Below are 25528 nucleotides of genomic sequence, written 5' to 3'. Positions count from 1 at the left end.
TCTGCTTCAAAAAATATGTCAACACTTTTGTTTTTTTGTTTTTGTTTTGTTTGTGTTTTTCGGTTTAAAAAAAAGAAATAAAACAAAAGAAAAAAGTCTGATAGCCAATTTGGTTTTAAACATCCATCCCTCAAAATCGACAGCACATCGAAACGTCAAACTGATCAAACTGATCCCCATCATATATAATGAATTCTTCCACAGCTGACGCAATTTGCACGTGAGTCAGTTTCACAATTCATTTATTTAAAAAAATTGGTGTTTCACTTGTTTGACTTGAAGCTGTTAATAACAATGTGCATGGAAACATAGTCAATATAAATAATAATGAACAGTTCTACGCGTTGGATGAAGTGCAAACGTATTTCTTGTTAAAATAAAAGTTTTACAAAATTGCCGATCCACTGATCGGCCAATGTTTGGAAACATTTTTTTTCTTCCGAAACCGCCGAGCCGATTGCCGATATTGCCACTTCGGTTGGTTCGTGTACTGTAACTGTGTACTGATAACAGCATTGAAAATATACACTTTGCCTCAATGAAACACTCAAAATTACATAATGACCAAATATATTGTTGGCTTTTTAAGACATGGATTCATTCTATCAAGACAAGCATGTGAAGTCACAAATCGCACATGTATTTTTATTTTTTCAATAGAATAAACTGTTTAAAATTAACACTAAGATGTTGAGTATATAATTTTGTTCAGTGTTGCAATTTTTGGATTGAAAATTTATATCAAAAGAAACAATTTTCAATGCTGTTCAGTATATTATTGCAAAATCCAGTAAGGATGATTGACAATACTTGATGTCACAATTTGAAACTGAATTGCATCTTCATATTGTCAAAGAAGTGGCTGTTATTTTTATGAAATACATGAAGATTTGATTAGTATTTTATATTTATTTCCAAGGACTGTTGAGGAAACCACTGTTAATGATGAGTGGCCAAATATGCATGGGATCAATTAATTTATAGTTACTTATCACAAATACTTGTAAAAATAGACAGATATGATACTTAAAACTTTGAGAGAATGCATTTATAATCCATGTACATGTACAAGATGTTAGGTGTTTTTTTTACACACACAAAATTTGATTTAAATATTTTTGTTTTTTTAAAATATAAATATAGGTTTTATCCTAAGGAAGAAAAGATTGAGAAAAATTACAGTTATTCTGAATTTCATGAGTAAGTTTTGTGACATTATGTAACGTTACATGACATAGGAAGTATGACAATGTGATAACAAATACGACATTGCAAATATGATTCTACTGACATCTTTTACTTGATTGCATTATATAGGTTACTTAGGTCTCACTACACAGATGTCATCTGCCATTTAAACCCATGTTAAATTGCCCAACTTCAAATGAAGATTGCCAATAGAACAGGTTCTCGTTGGCACTAACAACATACACCATTGCGAATATACATTATATAAGCATTTATTTTCACTCCAAAATTGAGAACATTTCCGTCTTAGTTTTTTGCTATATGACTGCATCTGGCTGTAATACTGGTCCGAACAGGTGGTTCATTGACTGATTAACTCCGGCTGTCTCTTACACTATACGCTCATGTCCCAAAAGGTCAATGCACAATATTACAAAATAGTATGGGCAAAATACAGCCAGAAGGCTTCTTTTTTTCTTTTTTTAAAACTATTTATTCATTGAAAATAAATGAAATGGATTGGCAAACGGTAGTTTCGTTTCTGAACGTAAACCAGGCAATGCATTCCGGACTTCTGCGTTTCATTTTCTCATAAGGAATTGCATCGATGTTCACGCGCACTTGTGCAATTGCAAGCAATTATAGTTATTCCGCTTTTAAGCAGCGTCCACTAGATGAATTTACTTCCGCGGTTCATTTTCTCGTATCAATGTTCGCACGCACGGATACAATTTCAGAATGTCCGCGTTTTAGCGTTAAAAGTAGTAGTAGTAACAGGAATTCAGTTCTAACTTTCATGTCTTTGTGGTAACCTATAGGTTACCAGGCTATATTTTGTGGTAACCTGTAAATGGGTTACCAAACACAATATTTATTATGATGCCTGAATTAGGAACTATAGTGGACCGTGATGAATGAAGTCTCACCCGGAAGTGATCTGTGTAGTGAGACCTTAAAGTTTATTAACAGATTTTGTCAAACTTGGTTTAAAGTCAATTTAATAATTTGGGTCATTTACACCATGAAAAGCTTTACTAGACCAGTGTAACTAATGAACTCTAAACAATACACCAAAAGATAGATGCACCATACCATACAATAAAACTTCATATCACATTGTTACTCCTTAGTCATCTACACAATAGATGGCTATCAAACAGTCACTACATTGTAATGTATGACCTTTTTAGTAGTTCTGATATAAGGAACATACAAAGAAGCTAATTATCTAGTTAGTTCATTAAAAATATTAGCTTTCATCAACAGTTGCTATGTGGAACAAGTATTTCATAGTGAAGTGTTGAAATCCTGTGTTTTTCTGTATATTTCAGCATGAAGATCTACACATTATTAATGGCAGATACAAATTCTACTTTTATAGTAGAATACTGTTATATATTCACAATACCATCAAAACTGTTTGTCACTATGACTGTACATTCAAAAAAATCATGCACAAAATCACAGAAATTAGGGTGAATTTGGATATTGACCTTCAATTTTGACCTTTTACAATGAGAAACTCGATGTTAGACACTCAGATCAATTTATGTATTACATGTAAGAACACTAACATATACATTTTGACCACTCCCCCAAATATAAAAACAAATAAATAAATAAAATAATAAAAATAAATAAAATTGACGTTTGCAATATTTACCCAAAGAGGGCCCCCATAAGCTTGGCTAAAATCCACATCGATGAAATTACCTTTTATGAGGATGCTACACTAGTACATTCTCATTTTGGCTTGCTAAACTTATATTTTTGACAATAAACAGTAATTTCATGTTTTACATTATGGTCTCGCTACACAAATGTCATCTGCCATTGAAACCCATGTTAAATTGCCCACCTTCAAATGAAGATTGCCAATAGAACGGGTTCTCTTTGGCACTAACAACATACACCATTGCGAACATACACTATACACTCATGTCCCAAAAGGTCAATGCACAATATTACAAAATAGCATGGGCAAAATACAGCCAGAAGGCTTACCATTACACATACATATTGTTTTAATTCTTCCCCATTTCCTAGAATATGTGAACCATAACTTGCGTCACAATTAGGAACTATAGTGGACCGTGATGAATAAACTCTCATCCGAAAGTGATCTGTGTAGTGAGACCTTACTAATGTTTGAATAAATCATACTGATCACATGACGACTAGCTGTCATAACAGTTTCACATTGCCATTGTGATTTTGATGAGTTGATTTTGCAAAAATTGTTGACCCAGTGTTGATATAAAAATGATGATCCAGTGTTCATATACTGTATTTGTTACAAATAAATCATACTCAAAATTGCAGTATAAAAACAATATGAAATATCTATTTGGAGTATTTTTGGGTGTCAGGGACATTTGACATACAATTTATCATTTCATTCAAGATGCATCTTCAGTACCCAAGGTAGTATTTATCTCACATACATATTTTATTTAAAAAGATGTGCATTTTTCATGTGCAGGAAGGCGTGATCCATGCCTCTTTGCTCTCTCAATCTGATTGTTCAGTTTGTGTCATTGCAACTTTTTTCTTTTCTTTTTAAAGAGATTTCTTTTGTCATCAAGATACAGAGTCTGCACTAGCTGCACTGGAAATTAATACAGATTCCAACTCTGCTCTCAGTCCAGACCTTCTTGATCTAGATGTCAAACCTTTAGACTTCACAGGATTTGTGAAAAGTAAGGCCACTTAACTAGTTTTAATAAAATAATTTTTTACATTTTTTAATTTATTTTTTATTTTATCATTTTATTTTTTTCAAGGTTTTGTTTCAACAGATCAAGATCTCTCTACCATAATAATAAACTGGGTCCATGACAATTCCATTTTCAAAATATTTAAAAAAAACTTTCATTGATAAATTGCTCATGAAAATGTTATGATTGAGGATTACTTAAACGCATATCACTGTTTTTTATAAAACAAATATTGTAATTTAAAAATTGTACCATTTATGAAATAATGGATATGAAGTAAAATTGCGATAAGATATGCCAAAATATGGTGAGACAAGTGACTGAAATTGACCTTGTTTAAAATGGATCCATATCAAGTATGATGTTTATAAAAGTCAAATTCTTATGTGAACAGGTTTTATAAAATAAATATTTTTCTATTTGACCGTCTTGATCCAGTTGTCAAACCTTTAGACTTTACAGGGTTTATGAAAAGTAAGACTAATTATTGAACGAACTAGTTGTAATAAAAACAAAAACAAAACATTTTTTAGATTTGTGTAATACTTTTAGTTTCTATGGTAAGATTGAAGATTAAAAGTTTTTATCAAATTTTGTTTACATTGTTACAAGGTTCGCACATATGCTTGAAAAGGCCCTAAATTTGAAGGATTGCCCTAAAAAGCAAGGATATCCTAAATTCCCATCTATCATTTACTTGATACTTACATTGGATTATTTTTTAACTTCAGAAGGAAAAGCTGATGAGTTTAAACATGAATGGCAGAGAGTTCCAGTGATGGAAATAAAGACTGAAGAGTCACATAAGTTAACCAATCAACTGGTTCCTGATCCTTACTTGACCTCCAGTGAAGAAAGGCAGTCTGGTGTTGTAAGCATTCAAAAATGTTGTTTGGGGTGTGGGGGGTCCCACAACTTGTGTCTTAGCATAACAATCAAACCTCAATAATCCAGTGTCCGATTATCCGGTAACCTCACCCTAAGGACAGTCCTAAGATAAAACAAAACGGCCACTTTGTAAATATATTCATTAGAACGGATATTCAGCTTCTGGATCAGGACAGTCGTAATCTAAACCAGTGTATTAAAAATACTATATTTTAGATCGGTTAATGTTGATTAAAATTAGGTCCATTATTCCCAATGACTGTTTTTCTGACTTTAGGGTGTGTGTGTGTGTGTTTGGAAATAAATTATGATTCATATCCTAATATTTCATAATTTTCGTTGTTGGTAAAACGGTCAAATTATCTATCAAAATCAGCTATCGATTCCTGAAAATGACCACAACGTTCTGCCACTTGTCAAGTGAAAATACTTTCTGAAAACCACTTTCTCAACTTAAGATTCCCAGGTATTTTCCATTGAAAAACTAAAGCTGCCATACTCTGAATTAATCCATTTTCTGTTGCATGACGTTTGGCGAGAAATCTCGCCTGCAGTAGTCAAAAGGTTAAAATGCAAAACTATTTTAACTGAAACTGTGCTATCCGACAGTCCAGTACTTCAGAAGACTTTGTGAAATGTTTACAAACATTAATAAATCTTTGTGTTTCCATTTTGTTTTCTATTTGTTTGTAATCCAAGGGAGACTACTCTAAGCATGATTCAGTATGGAAATTTGTTAATTTAGTCCAGAGGATATGTGCACAAAAATGACCAAATCGTTCACTTTTTGATAAAAGCAAGAGACTTTGCACACACATACTAGACATAGAGAATATTTTAAAGATTAGAGGCATTCTCAATATGACCTGTGGTGGCCATGGCAGCCATTTTACAGAATAACCACTGTGAATATTTCTTAATGTTATGATACGTACAAATAGCCCAAAATAGTATTTTGAGCCATTTTATTGTTACGTATGCCATACAAATGTATACATTACGATACATTAACCTTTAGACTACTGAATTAATTTTTAACAAAAACCACGTTGAGTGGGTACAAGTTTATAATTTTTACTCACATATATTCACTTAAATGTTTTATAAATACATGAAATAAAGTTCATATATGAATCGGTAAGTATTATTTTCGTGTCTTTTTTTTGTAATTTTTATTATTTTAGATCGGCTAATGGTGTTTAAAATTAGGCAAAAAATCGAAAAAGTTGCGTTTACTTACGGGCATTTGTGGCCAGCTGTCCAGTATTTATGTCCATTATTCCCGATAACAGTGGTTTTCTGACCAGATTTTTTTTTAAACCCGAACTACGATTCATATTGCAATATTTGGTAATTTTCGTTGTTGGTAAAACCATCAAATTTATTATCAAATTAGCAGTCACAATCAGCTATAGATCCCTGAAAGTGACCGCGACGTGCCGCCATTGTTGTCAAGCGAAAATATTTGCCGAAAACCACTTTTTGAACTCAAAGTTTTAAGGTATTTTCAATTGAAAAAATCAAAACAAAAGCCACCATTTTGAAAAAAAATCTTTTTTCTTTAATTATATTTCCGTTTCCGGTGAGTGTCATGTGCAAAAAGGCGGGAAATATGAATTGGGAATGCACTGTATACAGTGTGCAGTATATCGACTGACGTGACGTCGGGCGAGATATCTCGCCTGCAGTACTCAGAAGGTTAAGGATATTAAAACATATTTGGTGGCCCTTGTGACATTTAAGGGTAATGTTAGGTTCAAAACCATGAAACTTTTACCTGAATAACAACATTTAATCCATTGCCTTTTCAAGTGAATCATATATGAAAGATATATATCTTCAAAAAGTATTTAGATATCATTAGGGGACCCTAACAATTAAAAAACAAAATCAATGTAAACTTCATGTACTCGGTATGTAAAGTTATGTTAACGCTAAATGGCCACAACGTAAATATTATCATATAACTTCACCCCTTGCAAGGGACATGAGATTTTGGCATAATTTCTGAAATAAAATACTGATTTTGTTTTAACTAATGTCCGAAATATATTACAAATATGTGTGGTTTCATGTATTGATTTCAAAGTAATATTCTGTGAAAAAAATTGAGAAATATATACATTTTATAATATAATTTAGAGCCAGGACCCAAAATGTTATCATTTTTTATATTGACCCCTATCAGTTTCAGAAGGAATACTGGGGACATGAACAATATGGATATTCCTACAGCCATGCAGTATCGTAATTCTTAACAGGTTCCTGTGACTTCCCATGATAAACTGTATAAACTGCATCATAAAACTTACATACTTAACGTAAACATTGTCAAAAAGGATCCTGCTGAAATGATTTTTGAAGAAAAACAAACCATAGTTTGAGTTGTTGCAATTAGTTTTATGTGCTGATTTCAGAAACATTCATGAAATATCATTATATCATGTGGATACGCTTGTACAACAGCAATGTCTCTTCCACACACTAGCTTACTAGATTTGTATACGTTCTCTCTTAACGTTGTAACTGAACACCTGTAAAACATGGGGATACTATGTGGTATGTGACGAGTTGATCTTACAAAGATCCCAATAGGTGACATTTGCAAAAATCCACTTGCAGCTATTGCCAAACACATTTGATGATTATGCATCTAGGTTGATATTCTACATAAAAATGCAGTTCACAGATTATGTTTGATATTATCTTTTATATGTACAAAATGGAGCCAGCCTCAAGGCAAATAAACACAAGGTCAAATTAAAATATATTTGGGGATGGAAAAATTGTGCCTTGAGTTCCTATGTAACAAGAAAAAAGTGTTCGTGGTATTATTAAGTAGGGATGGGACGATTATTTGATATTACCGAAAACCGCAGTTTTAGGCCCATGGTTTGGTGCACCATTTCCCAATTTGCAAACTGCAGTTCATTTTGGGTTTTTTTTAATGGTACATGTCTAAACGTTTCCGCACATTGCTGGTAATCCCAATGACCCTTAAAGTATTTTGACCAATTACAGCATTTGATTCTCTTAAACTGGACATGTTTGCATGGGCAATAGGTGCCGTTCAAAACCTAACAGAATTCGCGAATTTCTTGCCAGGACCGTAAAAATTGTAACATCCCAAAATAGGGACTGACCTCAATGATTAATCCGCCGTGAGAATAAACATTTTAAGTATGTTTCGTCCCAGTTGTCAAAATTGAAAGTAAAGATGTGTCAACTTCAAGAATTATAAAATGGCGCCCAATTTCCGTCATATTAATTTAAAACGATTCATCATTGCTAATTTCTGTAAGTTTTTATTGGGACGAAATCGTCAGCAGTTCCTGAACTACAATGTACGCAAACTACTTTGCACTTCTCTTTTCTCTTTTTTCTTTAAATTAATCTTTGCAGATTTATATTTTCACTTTCAGTACAAGCAAAAAATTAAATAATAATAACTAGCTTTTTAAATAACTTGTGTTGGGTTAACTAATCAACAGTAGGCCTATATGTTATGTATTTGTGCTTATATCGAGTAATCCATACTTTATACATACATACATACATACATACATACATACATACACACATAATATATATATATATGTGTGTGTGTGTGTGTGTGTGTATATATATATATGTGTGTATGTGTGTGTATATATATATATATATATATCTATATATATATATATACATACTTTATATACATACATACATACACACATAATATGTGTGTGTGTGTGTGTGTGTGTGTATACATACATACACACATACATACACACATACATACACACATAATATTCATACTTGCAGAATACTTGTAGTTAGTTCTTATAATTAAAGTTAGCTGCATAAAATTTAACAAAATACATGTGTGAATACTTTGATTTAAGTGGTTTATAGTATTTTTCGTGTCATCTTCAACAAGTAAACCTGTGTGGCATAGGAATGCAAAGTTTCACTGAAAAGTAGACAAATCAAGTGACCACCAAAGTCTTGTTTAGTTATGAAGGAAGTAATTCTCAATTTTTGTTGAAAATTATGGGTACTGTAATATATATATATATATATATATATATATATATATATATATATATATATCATATAATATCTTACATTTTCAGTGCAATCAAAGTATGTGATATTTTTAAGATCACATACTTTAAGAATTTGATAATTTGCAAATGAGATGTAAATTAATTGAGGTCACAGCACTAGGTTTATTGACATTTAAGCAAACGTACTTGAGTGACACTCCATAATTGACGTATGCATCCATAGTCATCGAATAAAAACATTTCAATGGCAATTTGACACTGAAAGCTGTCCAGTGTCCAGAAAAAAAGAAAGAAAAAAAGGTTAAGCCCTAGTTTGTGTTGATGTAAGGACATCCAAAATGACGTCATTTCCATTCAAAAATACACCGCACCACATATTCTTACGTCATTTGAATATCTAGTAATGGCGGACTGGAATTAAAGTTGCATGTACAGTTTACAAAAACATGTTGTATTAAGCTTGAGATTATTTAGAAAATTTGTTTCTGATTTTCATTATTATTCATACTTACCTAGTACTAGCACAACAACAATGCTATATGACCCTGAGTTATAACCTCCACTGCAGAATTATCTCCCCTTGCCGGATGTATAACCTACACCCGCGCATGGGTAGATCGTATATCCTCGTTATCGATTCAAAGTCCGGAATGATTGAATCAAAAAAGACCTCCCTCGGGGCGGTTGGGAGGTAACGGTTGTTGTTGTGCTAGTACTAGGTAAGTATGAATAATAATGAAAATTAGAAACAAATTTTCTAATAGTCTTATTCAACTTACCGTACTAGCACAACAACAATGCTATAACAGACGTGATATAACACCGTTAAAGCACGAGAATTTAACATTAAAGGGAGGAGGTAAGAAAACAAGGAGGACTTACCCATTCAACCAGTAGTGTTCGTCTCAAGTAATGATACAGTGAAAAAGCAACCCACATCATACGAGGTATAAAATGTCAAAGTGACTTTTAAATTGAAGAACTACAACGCCAATTAAAAGTAAACCAATTTAACAAGGGAGGAAACCCGCACACCAAGTAATGGTAAAAGACATTCGACTGCCCCAGATAGTCAACCATCCACCCCCCCACTCTCCAAACAGGAGGTGGAGAACTATCTCCCAGAAACCCTGCCGCTAGTGACCGGACGAAATAAGGGTCGCCCCCTACTCGTGGCCCTGCGCACCGAAATGAGTTGCTGCCCTGCAATGACTGACTGAATCCGCCGAGTTCCGGCCGGACCAACAGCCATATCACGGAAATAAAACCGGTCAAACGTGTGTCGACCTTTCTAAAATCCTGCACTCGTAACCTTGAAAATGTCCAAAGAATCATGGAAATTAAGGGAAGCAGAAATCGCCCAAATCTCATGAGGTCGAACGGAGAAATTCCGCAGAACATGATTACCCGCCTTCTCATATGCCAGTTTGATGGTTGCAGCAATCCATCTCGACAAAGCATTCTTCGTAATGTCTCCTGGTTGGCGTGTGAAAGAGATAAACAGTCTCTTAGTGTTTTGCCGGAGATTTCTAGTACGTTCCAAATAGAATTTCAAAGCCCACACCGGACAAAGAAGTCTTATCAGAATTATCCGCAGAAAGCGTACGAGATAAACACTAAATGATGGCCGGAGGAAACTCTTCCCCTGGCACCTGATTCTTAGCCACGAAAACATGGATCAGTACGTAATGTAACTGACCCGTCCGTATTGTAATCCACCAAATCATGCAAAAAAGCATGAATCTCACTAATACGACGGCAAGCCGCTAGTGAGACTAGAAACAAAGTTTTCCACGTCAAAGGACGAAGACTGGCGAATTTCAAAGGCTCGTAGGGCTTGCCTTTGAGTGCATGCAGAACCAGAAAAACATTCCATTTAGGCAAAATGGAAGGCTTCTCAACCATGTTTTGCAACGACTTAAGCAAGTCATGCAACATGAGATTCGTTGAGAGATCTTGACGTCCACACTGCCTCAGAGTAGTGAAAATGGACGACCGGTGACTTCTCACTGTTTGAACCTTCAGCTGTCTTTCTTGGACAAGAGCCAAAAAGTACTCAGCTAAATCATTAACAGTAGGCGACAAGGGATCCACGTCCCTCTCAGTCGCCCAATGAACCCAAGCGCGCCAGTGACACTGGTAGACCCTCTCCGTAGGCTGGCGCTTCAACGAGGAGACGAGCTCAGCAACCCGTTTAGAAAAGCCTTGGTTTCGGAGGGAAACCCCGACAACCGCCATGCGTGAAGTCGGAAAACCTCTGGCTTCGGATGCCACTCTGTCCGACGCAGTCTCTGACTGAGCAGATCGGGTATCAACGGCAACCGCACTGGCTCCTGCACTAAAAGTGACAGGAGCAGAGGAAACCAGGCTTGAGCTGCCCAACTCAGGGCTACGAGCGTGACACAACAAGGTTGCTGTCTGATCTTTGCCAGAACCTTGCCAATCAGAACCGTAGGGGGAAAGGCGTAAAAATCCAGTCCCGTCCAGTCCATGCTCAACGCATCGTACTCCAGTGCCAGTGGGTCTGGTACTGCGATACAAACACTGGCAACTGACTGTTCAGGCGAGTGGTAAACATATCGAGTTGAGGACTCCCCCACAACTGAAGAACTTGATAAGCCACCGTCTGGTGCAACATCCACTCCGTCTGAACCGGGGTACGACGACTCAAAGCGTCTGCCAAGACGTTCACGGACGAAGGAATGTGTTTGGCCGATAACACCACTCCCCAATCATCGCACCATTCCAGAATCTCCAAAGCCGCAAGACTCAATGACAGGGATTTGGTGCCTTCCCACTGATTGAGGTACGCAACAACCGACATGTTGTCCGACCTCAACAAAATTCGACAATGTCGAATAACAGTCCTGAAATGGAGACAAGCGTGATGCACTGCTTCCATCTCCAACAGGTTGATGTGGCGACTCCTCTCTGAAGGAGTCCACACTCCTGACAGATGTTGATCCAAAAGGTGTGCACCGAACCCCTCGAGGGAAGCATCGGTAAACAGGACCAACTCTGGAGAAAGTGGGTGTAAAGGAACGGCCTGGGACATACACTTGTCCACTAGACACTCTTGGATCGGAAGAATGAACCAAGGCCCCTATGGTATCACCAAATCCCAGCTGAGACCATCCCACACTCGGGACAAATGCCATTGAAGCGGTCTCTTGAACCGTCTGAACCGCACATTCAGCGCCGCCAGCAATTCGAGATGGCCTATCAACACATGGAGCGTGCGCACCGACGCACTTTGCTTCACCAGAAGACGTTGTGCCAACGTCCTGAAATTGTGAAGTCGCGAATCCGTCGGAAGAACGGACGCCTCCACAAGGTTGAAAACCACCCGGAGATAAGTGAAAACCTGCGTTGGCACTAATTCCGACTTGACCCAATTGGGAATAAACCCCAATCGGAGAATCATGTCGATCACGAACTCCATGCCCACGAGACATGCCGTCTGTGACGCCGCCGGAATTAACCAATCGTCCAGGTAATTGTGCATCCGTATACCCGACAGATGTACATGCCCCACCACTGCCTTTACTACTCGAGTAAAGACGTGAGGGCTTGTGGCCAATCCGAACGGCAGAACTTGAAACTCGTAAGCTCTGCTGTCGTAGAGGAACCGCAAGTACTTCCAAAAATCCCAATGGATTGGTACATGCAGGTAAGCATCCTTCAAATCGATGGACGCCGCCCATTCCCCCACCTGAAGCAAAGTGCTAACAGACTGAACCGTCTCCATCTTCATAGATGGAATAACGACGAAATAATTCAGCGGCTTCAGGTTTAGAATTGGTCGCCACTCGCCATTCTTCTTCTGGGCGAAGAACAGATGGGAATAAAATCCCGGAGTGCCCAAATCCACCTCCTGGATGGCTTTCTTGTTGAGAAACTCGACAACCATCTTCTCCACCAGTACTCGTTTGTCGACAGGCGGTACTGCAGGTAACCGGGGGGAGGATGTCAGTGGAGGGGGTGAAGAAAACGGAATTCTGTATCCGTTGCGGACAACCGACAAAACCCATGGGTCCAGATCTGGCAGTTCGCACCACAGGAAGATCTGCTAACGGAATCTCCGTAAGCAGATGTCGATTGTCCACGCACCCTCATCCCGGCCGCTTCCCACCCCTGGGCGCCTTGCCCCGAGCGGAACCACGAAAATGTGCCGGCTTCCCCCGAAAATGTCCCTGTTTCGATGAACCACGGGCATTACCAGACTGCTCGCCCGAATCAGACACCACAGGGATCTGATAACTGTCAAGAAAAGTTGATTTCTTAACAGGTGGAGTCTTAAAAGTAGACGCCACCTGGCGCTTACGAGCAGTTCGGGATGGAGCAGCAGGGACGAATTTCGCCGCTTCTTGGTCCATGACCAAGTTAAAATTGGTCCCAAAAAGTAAGGTTTCCCTTACTGAGCGACTACGAAAGTAGGTTTTAACCACACCCGTCGCTCTCAGTCCCGCCAGGTAGTGATCCCAACGCAGAAGTAGACTGTTGGCAAAAACACGCCCAGCAAGCTGAGCGACGTGATGAGAGGCTTTAGAAGTCGCCAACAAACAACCCTTAGCCATCGGCGGAAGACCCGTGACTGCTTTATCTAACCCAAATAGGAACGTACCTAAATGGTTATTGACTTGAAAAAGAAGTTTAGATGACCTCTTCAAAGTCTCTAAATCCGGGAGTGGCACACTGACATTAGGAGATGGGTGGCAGTCTGCCTTCACCCTAGCAGAAACGACCACTGGATGTGAAAGGAAGGAAGCTCCCAATGTCTTATACGAAGACGTGGACAAAACCTTCGCCGCAGACAACAGTTTCCCGGTAGCTAACACTGCCGGAAACTCTTCTACCACCGCCCCCAAAATACGATCGCTACCCGCAATCAAAGCATCAATCTCCGCAAGAGAATCATGCGCCTCGTGCGCTAACGGCAAGCCGAAATCCTGCCACGGACCGTCTGTCGCTAAAGGCCGATTTCCAAACGAAACACCCTTGTAAGACTGAACAGCCTCCTCCGACGGAATTGCATCCGCGCACACCAGTCGGACCTGTTCCCGTACAAAACAAAGAACCGCCTGGTAATAATAATCGCCGTCTGGCGTACCATCGGCCAAATTGGGAATCTCGTCAAGCACCGAACCTTCCCCCGAACCACACACTGATTCGGAGGGAAAATCGTCTTCTGAAGAAGACATTTTTTCAAACGACGCGCCATGCGCTGACTGTAACGGAAACGAAACTGCATGGGCAGGACGATGCGGACCGGCCGAATCTGCAAACTGGTCCAACCCCGGTCTCGCTGGAAACCCCGGCGTTGGAGGGACTGGTGGAGGCGATTCCCCTAGCCAGGCCATGAAATTCTCAAAAAGAGAAACATAGTCCCCCCGAGTCCGCCCCTGAGGGCGACCCGAAACCATCGGACCCTGAACGAAAGGTTCCTCCCACGCAGTCGAGGGATAACGCCTGGAACCTCTACCCCGATCTGACAGGTCCGAATTGACCATCGGTGTAGACACAGGCGCACCCAAGAAAGCTGCAGTTTCCCTGATCCCTGCCGAAACGGACAAAGGGACTGGTGGTGTCGGTTGAACCGGACCGTCAGCAAATTCGTACACGTACGAATCCTGCGCCGAATTCTGAACCCAACGTATCACGTGTGGATTAGGCAACCCACTTGACGTAGCCACATGCGAATGATCTAAAAGTTGATGACGCTGTACAGGTGCCCCAACAACAGAAGGGACGCCCACTGGCGTCGCACCTGAAACAACGCCACCCGGCTCCGTGACTGAGACAACATTGTAAGACTTCGCGATTTCGCCAAGTGGCTCAATCACCGAAGTAGCGCCGAAAGACGCGTTGGCCGAAACGGCGCACTCGGACGCCACGACCAACCCTGCACCAGAAATCTGGTGAGCCGAACAGCGCCGCAAAGCGGACTTCATTCTAGAGCTAATCGACCCCTCCACAGAAGGACTGATAACCCTGCCCCCATAGCAAGATGGGAGTCGGAACTGAGAGACACAAGTCGTTCCATCCACGACTGCACTCCCTCCAACTGATGCCCCCGTTACAACCGTAACCGGCGCCGCCTCCACCGACGGAGGCAAAAGCAAATCCCCAGGTCGAACGGAGCCCGACCTGGAAGAAACCTTCCCTGCTTCAGCCGAAACAGGGAGCAACAGCGCCCCCTCTGCGCCAAGCAGCGCTTCGGGTTTACTGGTATCACCATGAAGATGGCGAACAGACGAGGAGGCGCCCTTGCGCCTACCACTTGTCCGCGAGCTCTTTGAACTGGACACCGACTTGCCGACCACCGGCAAATCGGTATGGAGCACGACCCCGGAGGTTGCCACTGTGCTCCGCCCGTCCTGTTCACGTCTAATCATCCTCTTTCGCTCGGTGTCTTTTGACAGCTTCTTAGCCTTCCCCCACGTGGAGAGGGACCAATTTACACAGATATGACACTGGCATTCAAAACAACAAGAACGACATGCCCGACATAACAAATGCTGATCAAACTGGGGCAGTCGTTTAAGACAACCCCCCTCGGCACACACAACCAACCGGTTGGAGCCCAAGGAAGTCGTGTCAGACATTACTACAGAACTTGAACACTGACTGCAATGGAGGACTGCAGAATCAAAAAACGAGGACATACGGTCTACCCATGTGCGGGTGTAGGTTATACATCCGGCAAGGGGAGATAATTCTGCAGTGGAGGTTATAACTCAGGGTCGTATAGCATTGTTGTTGTGCTAGTACAGTAAATTGAATAAGACTAATGATAAAGAGATTATTACCCTTGTGTATTTCAGTGTCGTCAATATCATATATTAGGAATAAAAATAATGTATTATGCTCGCATAATACAATTTTTATTCCTAATATATGATATTGACGATACCGAAAAACACTCTGGTAATAATCTCTCTCTCTCTCTCTCTCTCTCTCTCTCTCTCTCTCTCTCTCTCTCTCATCTATATACTCACGGAAAAAAGTTCCTGTGCACCAAATGATTGCATATAGAATATAATTTACTTGAAATTTGGTTATAAAAATTTCAGTAACTGAACATGTAATCACTCCCGTCGATATTCCAGCGGTGTTCTGTCAATTGCACGAACTATTCATACTTTGTGATCACACTTTGCATTACTAGCATTCTTGGTTACGTGCTCCTGTTTGACGTCATTTTTCTTATCATTGGACTTTAAAACTATTGTATGGATTCTCATCACTCAGAAAAATATTTTTGTTGGTATCTGATCGTCGTCAGTGTGATGCCACGCCTCCCAGAAAATGGACTCCTTCGAACGATGGGTATGATTGAGAACAGCACAAATGCTGTTGCTAGTAATTTTAGTATTCATTGGTGTTCATCAGAACACTATGCAATATCTGCGGAGATGTTCTTGACAGTTTAGGGGTACTAGGGATCTTCCATGTTTAGGGAGTTGACACGTGACGCCACGTCAGAAATCATCAGTATTAAGCGGGTGCACATATGGAATCATTTGGAAATGATACAGTTAACATCCTAATGCATCTCTAAGTTAAGGCCAATCAGTGGAAGAACTGAACGCAACCGATTCGGTGATAACAAAGTACGACCATGACCGTACATCAGTACGTTGTTCTGTTACATCATCATCGACGGCGCACCAAACATTGTGTACACAGTACTTCAGGTTCAGAAGGCAGGAGAGGATCACCATACTTTTAACAGATAAATAGTACATCTATGTAAATCACAATATTTTTAAATTTTAAAAATATAAGTCCTACTGAAATTTTAATGATGCACAGGAACTTTTTTCCGTGAGTGTGTATATATATATATATATATGCAGTCAAACCAGTCTTAGCGGTCACCTGTACTCAGTGGTCACCTGCCTTAAGCGGCCACTTTTTTACTCCCATACGATTTATAATGTAAATCAGGGTACCCACGGGACAGGGAAAACAGGGAAAATGGTTTTAAAAAATTCTCTGCAGGGAAAATTCAGGGAATTTGAAATTTTGGTCTGATTCAGGGAAAATACAGGGAATTTTATTTGGGTGTAATGGAATCTGGAAAAATATCAGTGAATTTTGTTGAGTCCTGTGTTGTATATACATGGATATGTAGTTTGTATGGCTAGACAATATTAACAGTACGTAACTGAAACACTGGAAAAATAAAAAATAAAAATTAATGAGTTGAAATGTACACGTACACACACACACACACACATACATATATATATATATATATATATTGTCACAATATGTTGATTATGGTATTTGGAGGTGAAGGCACGGCTATTGGGTGTGGCAGGAGGTCGTTGTATACAATAAAGAATCATGGATATCAGACAGGGAAACATCTTTTACAACAGGGAAAATACAGGGAATTTTAATTTGAAAATTCTGTGGGTACCCTGTAAATGCACCTGTAATAAGTGGTCACCTGTCTAACGCGGCCAGCGGCCACCTAAATCGAATCCCAAATCGTTAAAATACCTGTATTATGCGGCCACAGTAAAGTTTTACTATTATATAAAAGATCTTCCCACCTTCAGGAATACTAGTACCCATTCAGTTCCGACATCTCGACTGTATCAATTAAGAAAGTATGACTCTCGCATGCATCTAATAGCCTCTGGGCAGGCTACGCTTGACATTTATAGATTCACATACTATGACAATACACCACATGAAGTAGGAATTAAATAATTAAATGGAAAAAGAAAACAAACTTGTTGAAAACGGTTAATTTAATACATTCCATTTGCATTATTTCTGAAGGAGGCGACATGTCAAAAGTTGATTTATAGTCAAATGTGAAGCACACATCCATTGATTAGCAGTACAGACGGTAAAACAAGAAACAACAACAAATGTTTTAAGACTATATATGTGGCAACCTGTACTCAGCGGCCATCTGTCTTAAGCGGCCACTTTTATCTACTCCCTTGTGTGACCGCTTAAGACAGGTTTGACTATATATATGTGTGTGTGTGTGTGTATATATATATATATATATATATATATATATATATATATACTCTTCAAAAAAAGAAACGCAAAAGGGTACAAATGGGTTATAACTCCAATTTTATGTTTCCTACCGGTTCATGCTTTGTGAATATAAGGTCATTGCATGTCCCAAACACATTCCCACGGTTACATTCGATAAAACGCAGCTACTGTACAATAAAGTTCCAAAATGTGAATATTCGCAAAAATGCAGCCACGTGCAAACCATGTCACCACTGCACGTGCGTTGTCTGCACGTGCAACATGAACACCAACAGTATAAAAGTGCAGGGTGTTCGCTTGCCTGGCCTCTGTATCTGGCCGACAGTTGACAATCCAGGACATGCCACGTCTCAGTGAACCGCAGAGAAACAATGCCATCGGCCGACTAGACGCAGGCGAATCCAGAACGGCCGTTGCCAGGGCATTCCATGTGTCCCCAAGCACCATCTCCAGACTGTGGGACCGTTACCAGCAACATGGATCAACACGTGACCTCCCTAGATCCGGTCGACCACGGGTCACTACCCCCGGGCAGGACCGCTACATCCGGGTACGCCACCTTCGGGAACGATTGACTACTGCCACCTCCACAGCCGCAGCAATACCAGGTTTGCGCAGGATATCCGACCAGACCGTACGGAACCGCCTACGTGAGGTAGGAATTCGTGCCAGACGTCCAGTTCGAGGTGTCATCTTAACACCACAACACCGTCGACTCCGACTGCAGTGGTGCCAGATTCATCGACAATGGCCTCAACTGCAATGGAGACAGGTGTGGTTCAGTGACGAGTCCCGATTTCTGCTCCGACGTCATGATGGAAGATGTCGCGTGTATAGGCGTCGTGGTGAACGTTATGCGGCAAACTGCGTGCAGGAAGTGGACAGATTCGGCGGGGGTAGTGTCATGGTGTGGGCAGCCATCTCACACACTGGCAGAACTGACCTGGTCCACGTGCAGGGCAACCTGAATGCACAGGGCTACATTGACCAGATCCTCCGGCCACACATCGTTCCAGTTATGGCCAACGCCAACGCAGTGTTCCAACATGACAACGCCAGGCCTCACACAGCACGTCTCACAACGGCTTTCCTACAGAACAACAACATTAATGTCCTTCCTTGGCCATCGATATCACCGGATTTGAACCCAATTGAGCATCTATGGGACGAGTTGGACCGACGCCTCCGACAGCGACAACCACAGCCCCAGACCCTGCCCGAGCTGGCAGCAGCCTTGCAGGCCGAGTGGGCCACCATCCCCCGGGACGTCATCCGTACTCTGGTTGCTTCAATGGGCAGGCGGTGCCAGGCAGTTGTCAACACACGCGGAGGCCACACCCGGTATTGACTCCAGATGACCGTGACCTTGGTGGTGTGTCCTATCACTTACTCACAATGGACTAGAGTGAATTGTGAACAATCCTGCAACATTTGGTAATTATCGGACTCACCATTCAATAATTAAATCAATTCTCCAAATGTTACGACAATGTGGTTTTGCGTTTCTTCTTTTGAAGAGTATATATATATATTTCTCTTCAAAGATTTGACATCATCAAAGTAATAATAAACATTACATCTTTCTTTTAGACTTCTATACTGTGCACATGACACGGTCACACCCATATATTATGTACTCCAGAATGCATCTAATTTAATATAACTGAAAAAAATAAATTAAATACCGGAGAGACTATCCCTAGCATTCTCGCCCTCAAATTAGTTTGCCTACTCTCTGAACTCAAATCCTGGGGGACACATTGCCCAAGTATCCCAGACCCAACACGCTAACATGGTATGGTAAAAATGCTATTTTTTTTTATTAGTCAAGATATAATTTTATATTTAGAATTATTTTACAAATGACCATTAAAAATAAAATGTCTTGGTCTTAAAATAGTTTATAAAAATGTATGTATGATAACTGGCGTAGTTGTACTACTTGTAAAACGTATCGTGAATAAATCCCTATTATTAAGTGAAAGAGTAGCCATCAAAATAATTGATGATATTTACAGAGAAGATATAATGTGACCAGAGGCTGCTAATTATGTAAAGTATTCGTCATCATGTTCATGCTGGGGTGTCCTTAAATATTCATTCATTCATTCATTCATTCATCATGTACAAACAAGAAATCAGAAACGTGCATATTTCAACAAGCTGCAGACACTACAAAACATTACAAAACAATACAGATTAGAATGTTAGGCACACTTGCCATCAGAATCAGATATGCAAGTCTGTGGGTACATTCTCTGTAACAGATAGTCACACGATAGTCACACACAAATTTGTACCTCTATGCAATTGCTATTGCACTGACACTGGACAATGCCAAATGCATGATCGGCATTTCTTGCTCTGACTAGTGGTGCACTGTGTGCAATCACAAAATGTTAAGCAACAGATAGTCTGAACAATGTACTAATGTCCATTCAAAAATACTTTATAGGTATGTATGACCACGGAAGAGCAGCTGGTAGTGTAAATAGAGCCAGAAAAGGCAGAGGAATAGAAAATAATTCATCAACACAGGATGCACTAGTCCAACGTCATATTCTTTTTGTGTGATGTCAAGCAGACCTTAGCATGGTTCAAAAGAAAAACTTGAGTGGAAGGTGAAACGGACATCATTAACGAACTGCATAGGACACGTACTGCAGATGCATACAAGCATAATAACAGAACAATCTACAAGTCTGTAGGGTGTGATCAAGAACGGGAAGTTGGCCCGATACCTACATTAACACAAGCTGTGCTAAATAAAATGTAATATAGGAATCGCTAAACGAATAATCGTAGATGCAAGTGTCATACTGAACTAATTTTAAATTACATTTTATGTTTGTAACACATTATTACAAATTAATCGATCCCATATATAATCTGCGTAATTACCTAATTTCTAATGTGCTGGCACTTGGTGTAAACTGTGACATTCCTGAGAATACATGGTAAAAAATAAAGAAAACCAGAAAAATCTGCTCCAAGTATTTACAAAAATAACAGCCAATTCTTCACCTTCAAAGGTTTATTGGTAGAAAAATTTGTGCAAAATATGTACCCAAAAACTGAAGTGAGCTGTTGGTCAATCTCTATAGATTTTCTAATAAAATGTATGTTTTTAACTGGTAAATGAATTATTTTATTGTATTGTTTTATGTACTTGAAGGTATAATCTTCACATTTCAAAGAAAAGTTAATTAATAAAAACATTTGGTGGGAAGCCGCCATTAACAACTTTGATAAAGCCTCGTTAAGAATTTATATAAATTTTTTACAGTTATCATCCTGAAATGATCTAAAGGTTCATTTACATATCCTCTGGACTAATTGGGTCAGTTTAAAAAAAAAAAATATATATCCAGCTTAAGGAGGTTCTACAACATTTTCAAAATTCAATACCACAATTGTAGATTGATAATAAATATAAATCTGTATTTGTGGCCATTTGATACCATTTATCTTAAATCTAATGAGAAAAAAATATTATTTAGTATCATCTATACAAAAGAAAAGTAGCTCCATATACATATTTGATTTATTTTTGTGAGTGAAAAAACCCAGGAAGGGTTCCACACACAAATGATTCCATAAAAAAATGATGATATTGATTATTATATTTCAGAATATTGTCTTCAATGGACATGGTTTTGTTGAAGAGTTGGGTGATAATCGGTGTCAGATTGTTCCCGAGATCATAGTAAAAAATGATGTGATGTTCAGCAGTACTAGACGGTCTCCACCACCTGCATCTTCTGAAGAAATAGTCCTCAATTATATTTAAATACACTTAAATATAATTTCAGTGTTTCTGCCAGAGGTAATATACCATCATCAAAAACATATATTTGGGGAAAGAGCCATACCTTAAATTTTGCAGATGAGTCTGTTTTAATGACAATTGATCTTTGAAGAAAATATGATTATTACCCAATTGATATCTTTAAGCGAGTAGTTTATATGGGAGGAATTTACAATTAAAAATTAAAGAAAATGCCTCCTATTGTTGAATAAGAATAGGTTTTTTTTGTGCAAACCCTGATAAAGTACCTTTGCATCCTAAATTGCACCTTTTTAATTTAATCACCTAGTATTTAAAAAAATTGCCATCTAAAAATATGTTTAAGTTTGTTAAATTTTAGTTTACAAGGGCTGTAAATTGATGTTTATTGTGTTGTTATGAACACGGAAATTAATATTCTTTCTGTATCTGAACCAATTTTGTATATGATTAAACAAAATAGTACAATTGCAGGCTTCAAAAGTTGGTATTAGAAGGTCATGGCTATGATAGTCTTTAAAAATCCATAAAATGAAGGACACCAAGGCCAACCTAAAAGGTACCACAGCAACTTTCATAGATTTTCAACAGGAACCAAGGCAGCTTTATTTAGGAACTAAGTTAAGAACTTTAAATGTAAATGTATTGGGTTTAGCCATCCGTATGAATAATTATATGAACCCGATCAAGTGTTAGAAAATTTAGGAAAACAAAAATTAAACCTTGAATTAAGATATTTAACACAATTTGCATACCATATTTTGTGGGTTATAACATGCACCACAGTATTTTAACACATTGTACAATACCATTAATATATTTTTTATATATATAAGATATACAATACAAAATTTTATAAGCCTTATAAAATTCTATAAGTATTTACAATATTGTGATTCCCCATAGATCTCGACACACGTGTATGTATCTGCCAAAGATATTTATATGTTATTCTAAAATAAACTGAATACTGGTGATAGCACATATTGTTGCTTTATTGTGATTTAGCCAGAAATAGGTGGGCTGAGAATACAAAAATAGGTCATTCACTGATTCAGCATGTACAAGTTCTGATATTTTAGTAATATTTAATGACTTTGGATATTGACTTAGTGGTGCTAAATTACATTATATGTATGGTATAAATATGTAACTTCAAATAGAGCATTGGTACTATTTTTTGTTCTAGTATATAAAATCATGCGATGACAAAATGAATACACTTTTCATATTCATGTAACCTCCGACGCATGCCCCAAAATATCCAAGATGGCCAAATAACTTGAAAATATTTGACAGTTTGGAATATATTTTTACAATTTGGTTGTACAAATGTATATAAATGCAGAAAAAAGTTCTTGTGTACCAAATAGATGTACATGTATACAGAATTGCATTTACTTTAAATCCGGTTGTGAAAAGTTCAGAAAATAATTAACATTCCTTTGATATTCCAGTGTTTTGTCATTTGTACATGCTAACTTCACACTTTATGACAAAGCTTGCCTTACTCACATCTTCCTGTGTGATGCAGGGCTTTAGATTGTACGATATTTAAGATGACAAACGTGCCCAAAATACAAAAGCTGCAAATAATCATGCACAAATTAAATAAAAACATGCTGACCTCAGAAGATCACCTCGAAACAAGTGAAATAATGAGCTATAATTAGATTAAAATAACTTGTAATGCATTTCTGAATATCTACAACCCTTCTACAGCTTTTAATACCATTACTGCACTATAAAAATCTTGCTGTGCTCAGAATGGACAAAAAATGTGTTGTGCCCAAATTAGAGAGATCTAAAGTCCTGTGATGTCATTAATGGACTGCAAAATGATTGGATGAATTATCATTACTCATTTAAACCCTTTTATTAACATTTGATCATTGTTAATGTGATCCTGCAACTAAAAAACCCCAGCGTCCTGAAGCGATGAGTATGCATCAGATTGCAATAGCACAAAATACTGTTGCTATATGTTTTGGTGTTTATCATTTTTCACCAGAACACCATACAGTGTAAGCAGTTTAGAAATATAAATCATTCTTGTTTAGGGAGCCTACATGTAGGTGTGACATGTTAGCAAAACATATAAAACACCTGTGGAATAATTTGGAAACAAATGAGTCTTATAATCGCAAAACATCTCTGAGTTAGTGGAAGAACTGTCGGGAACTGGTTACATGACCATGACCATCCAAGAATATGTAGTCCTGTTGCAATATTACATGGTGCACCAAGGTTCAGAAGTCTTGACAGGACTGGACCATATACTTTTAACATAAATAATACATCTATGGCAAACATAATTTTTGATTTATTTAAAACTAAGTATCACTAAACTTTCTTTTTCCAATAGTATATATTTATTTATAGGAGTGATTTTGTAGCATTCCATGTCTACTTGTTAACTGATATTTAAGTCCATTATTCCTTGAACGAAAAGATAAAATGTATGTAAAACTTACAGTCATGCGGGAATGCCCAACAATAGTATTTCATGAGGAATTTTTCTTACCAGTACTGCAATCTTAACTTGATAAAATGGTAGTGTTTAACTGTTGTGACAATAATTTACTCAAAGACAGTTGAATAAAACACGTTAGTGGTGTTATTCTTGTGACATTGCATTTATTATCACACATGCTTCCCATGTGCAGACCTACATACCAAATTAAATCCTAATAAACTAACAAAATGGCACACGACAAATGCCTAAAAGGACATGGCTGTTCATTGCCATAAAGTAACTGGTATTTCTGAGGCACAAGGCATCTATTGTCCGAACCAAATTGTTAACAACTACAAAAAATTACTCTCCTACCTTTAATTGCCTTTAGATTTCCTTCAAAGTTTGTCCAGACACAAATCACAAAAAAACCACTACAAATATACAGATTCCACACATGAGATGGCAACGATGTCGCCGATATTGTCTTTGCTGAGATTGCATAGGGAAAAATACATGCAGTTTTCTGCCATTTCCCATGTTGCTTGTTTATGGAATACTCTTCAAGAGGGGTGAAAGCCTCCAAAGTATGTGACACAATATGAAATCAATTATCTCTAGTGGCATCATTAAAAAAAAATTAATAATAATAAAAAATAATAACAAATAATATGACGTCATCACGTTTGCTTTTATATCATAACATGTTATGACGGTTTTAAATTAAGTCCTGTCCTTTCACCCATCTTGAAGAATATTCCATAAAAAGTCAAAATGGCAGCTGGCACAAAATTACATGCTTTTTGCCCTATGCGCTCTCAGCGAAGTCGATATAGGTAACATAGTTATCATCTGGTATGTGAAATCTGTGTCATTGTAAGGGTTTTTTCAAGATTTCTGTCTGGACAAACTTTGGAGGAAATCTAATGGCAATTAAAGGTAGGAGAGTAATTTTTCATAGTTAACAATAGTAGAGCAAAACGTTGCATAGCGGCAAGTAATTATGAAGCCTGCAATTGAAAGAATTAGCTATCTTAAACATTATTTTGAAATGGTGACTTTAGGATAAAAATTATTTTGCTAATATTTAAAATATTAAAATAATTGAGTTAAGTTTAACATATTCAGAACATTTGAAAAGGTAAGCTTGTTCTGACTTATAATAACTTTAAGTTGTAGGGCCTATTGAATTTTTCATATTTTGTGTGTTTTTCGTAAAAAAAGAAGATAGAGCTGTTAATATGATTACGGTAGATGTACTCTGTAGAGTAACAATGTAGTGGAGTTAACATTGTTAGAATTGAAATTGTCAACATTAATGAACCAACATCCACTGAAAATGACTAATTACTTTAATCATAGTTTGTTTTTCAGAATCGTTTTTGATTCATAATCATGTCAGCTAATAATCTAT

The 25528-nt window shown here is 38.1% G+C and overlaps 1 protein-coding gene across 1 annotated transcript in view; it reads left to right on the top strand.

The window, feature by feature from the left end:
- Window positions 1-24523, top strand: part of LOC121381511 — a 72963-nt gene extending 48440 nt beyond the window's left edge. Inside the window, exons 14-16 of the mRNA XM_041510834.1 lie at window positions 3754-3887; window positions 4637-4776; window positions 21504-24523. Of these exons, the coding sequence (XP_041366768.1) occupies window positions 3754-3887; window positions 4637-4776; window positions 21504-21662 (433 nt within the window). The 3' untranslated portion in view covers window positions 21663-24523. The remainder of the gene's footprint in view (window positions 1-3753; window positions 3888-4636; window positions 4777-21503) is intronic.
- The last annotated feature ends 1005 nt before the right edge of the window (window positions 24524-25528 follow it).

The sequence above is a fragment of the Gigantopelta aegis genome, chromosome 9, assembly GCF_016097555.1.
Source record: "Gigantopelta aegis isolate Gae_Host chromosome 9, Gae_host_genome, whole genome shotgun sequence".
Lineage (NCBI taxonomy): Eukaryota > Metazoa > Mollusca > Gastropoda > Neomphalida > Peltospiridae > Gigantopelta > Gigantopelta aegis.
Note: the sequence above shows the minus strand (reverse complement) of the source record. Positions and strands in the feature narration are given on the sequence as shown.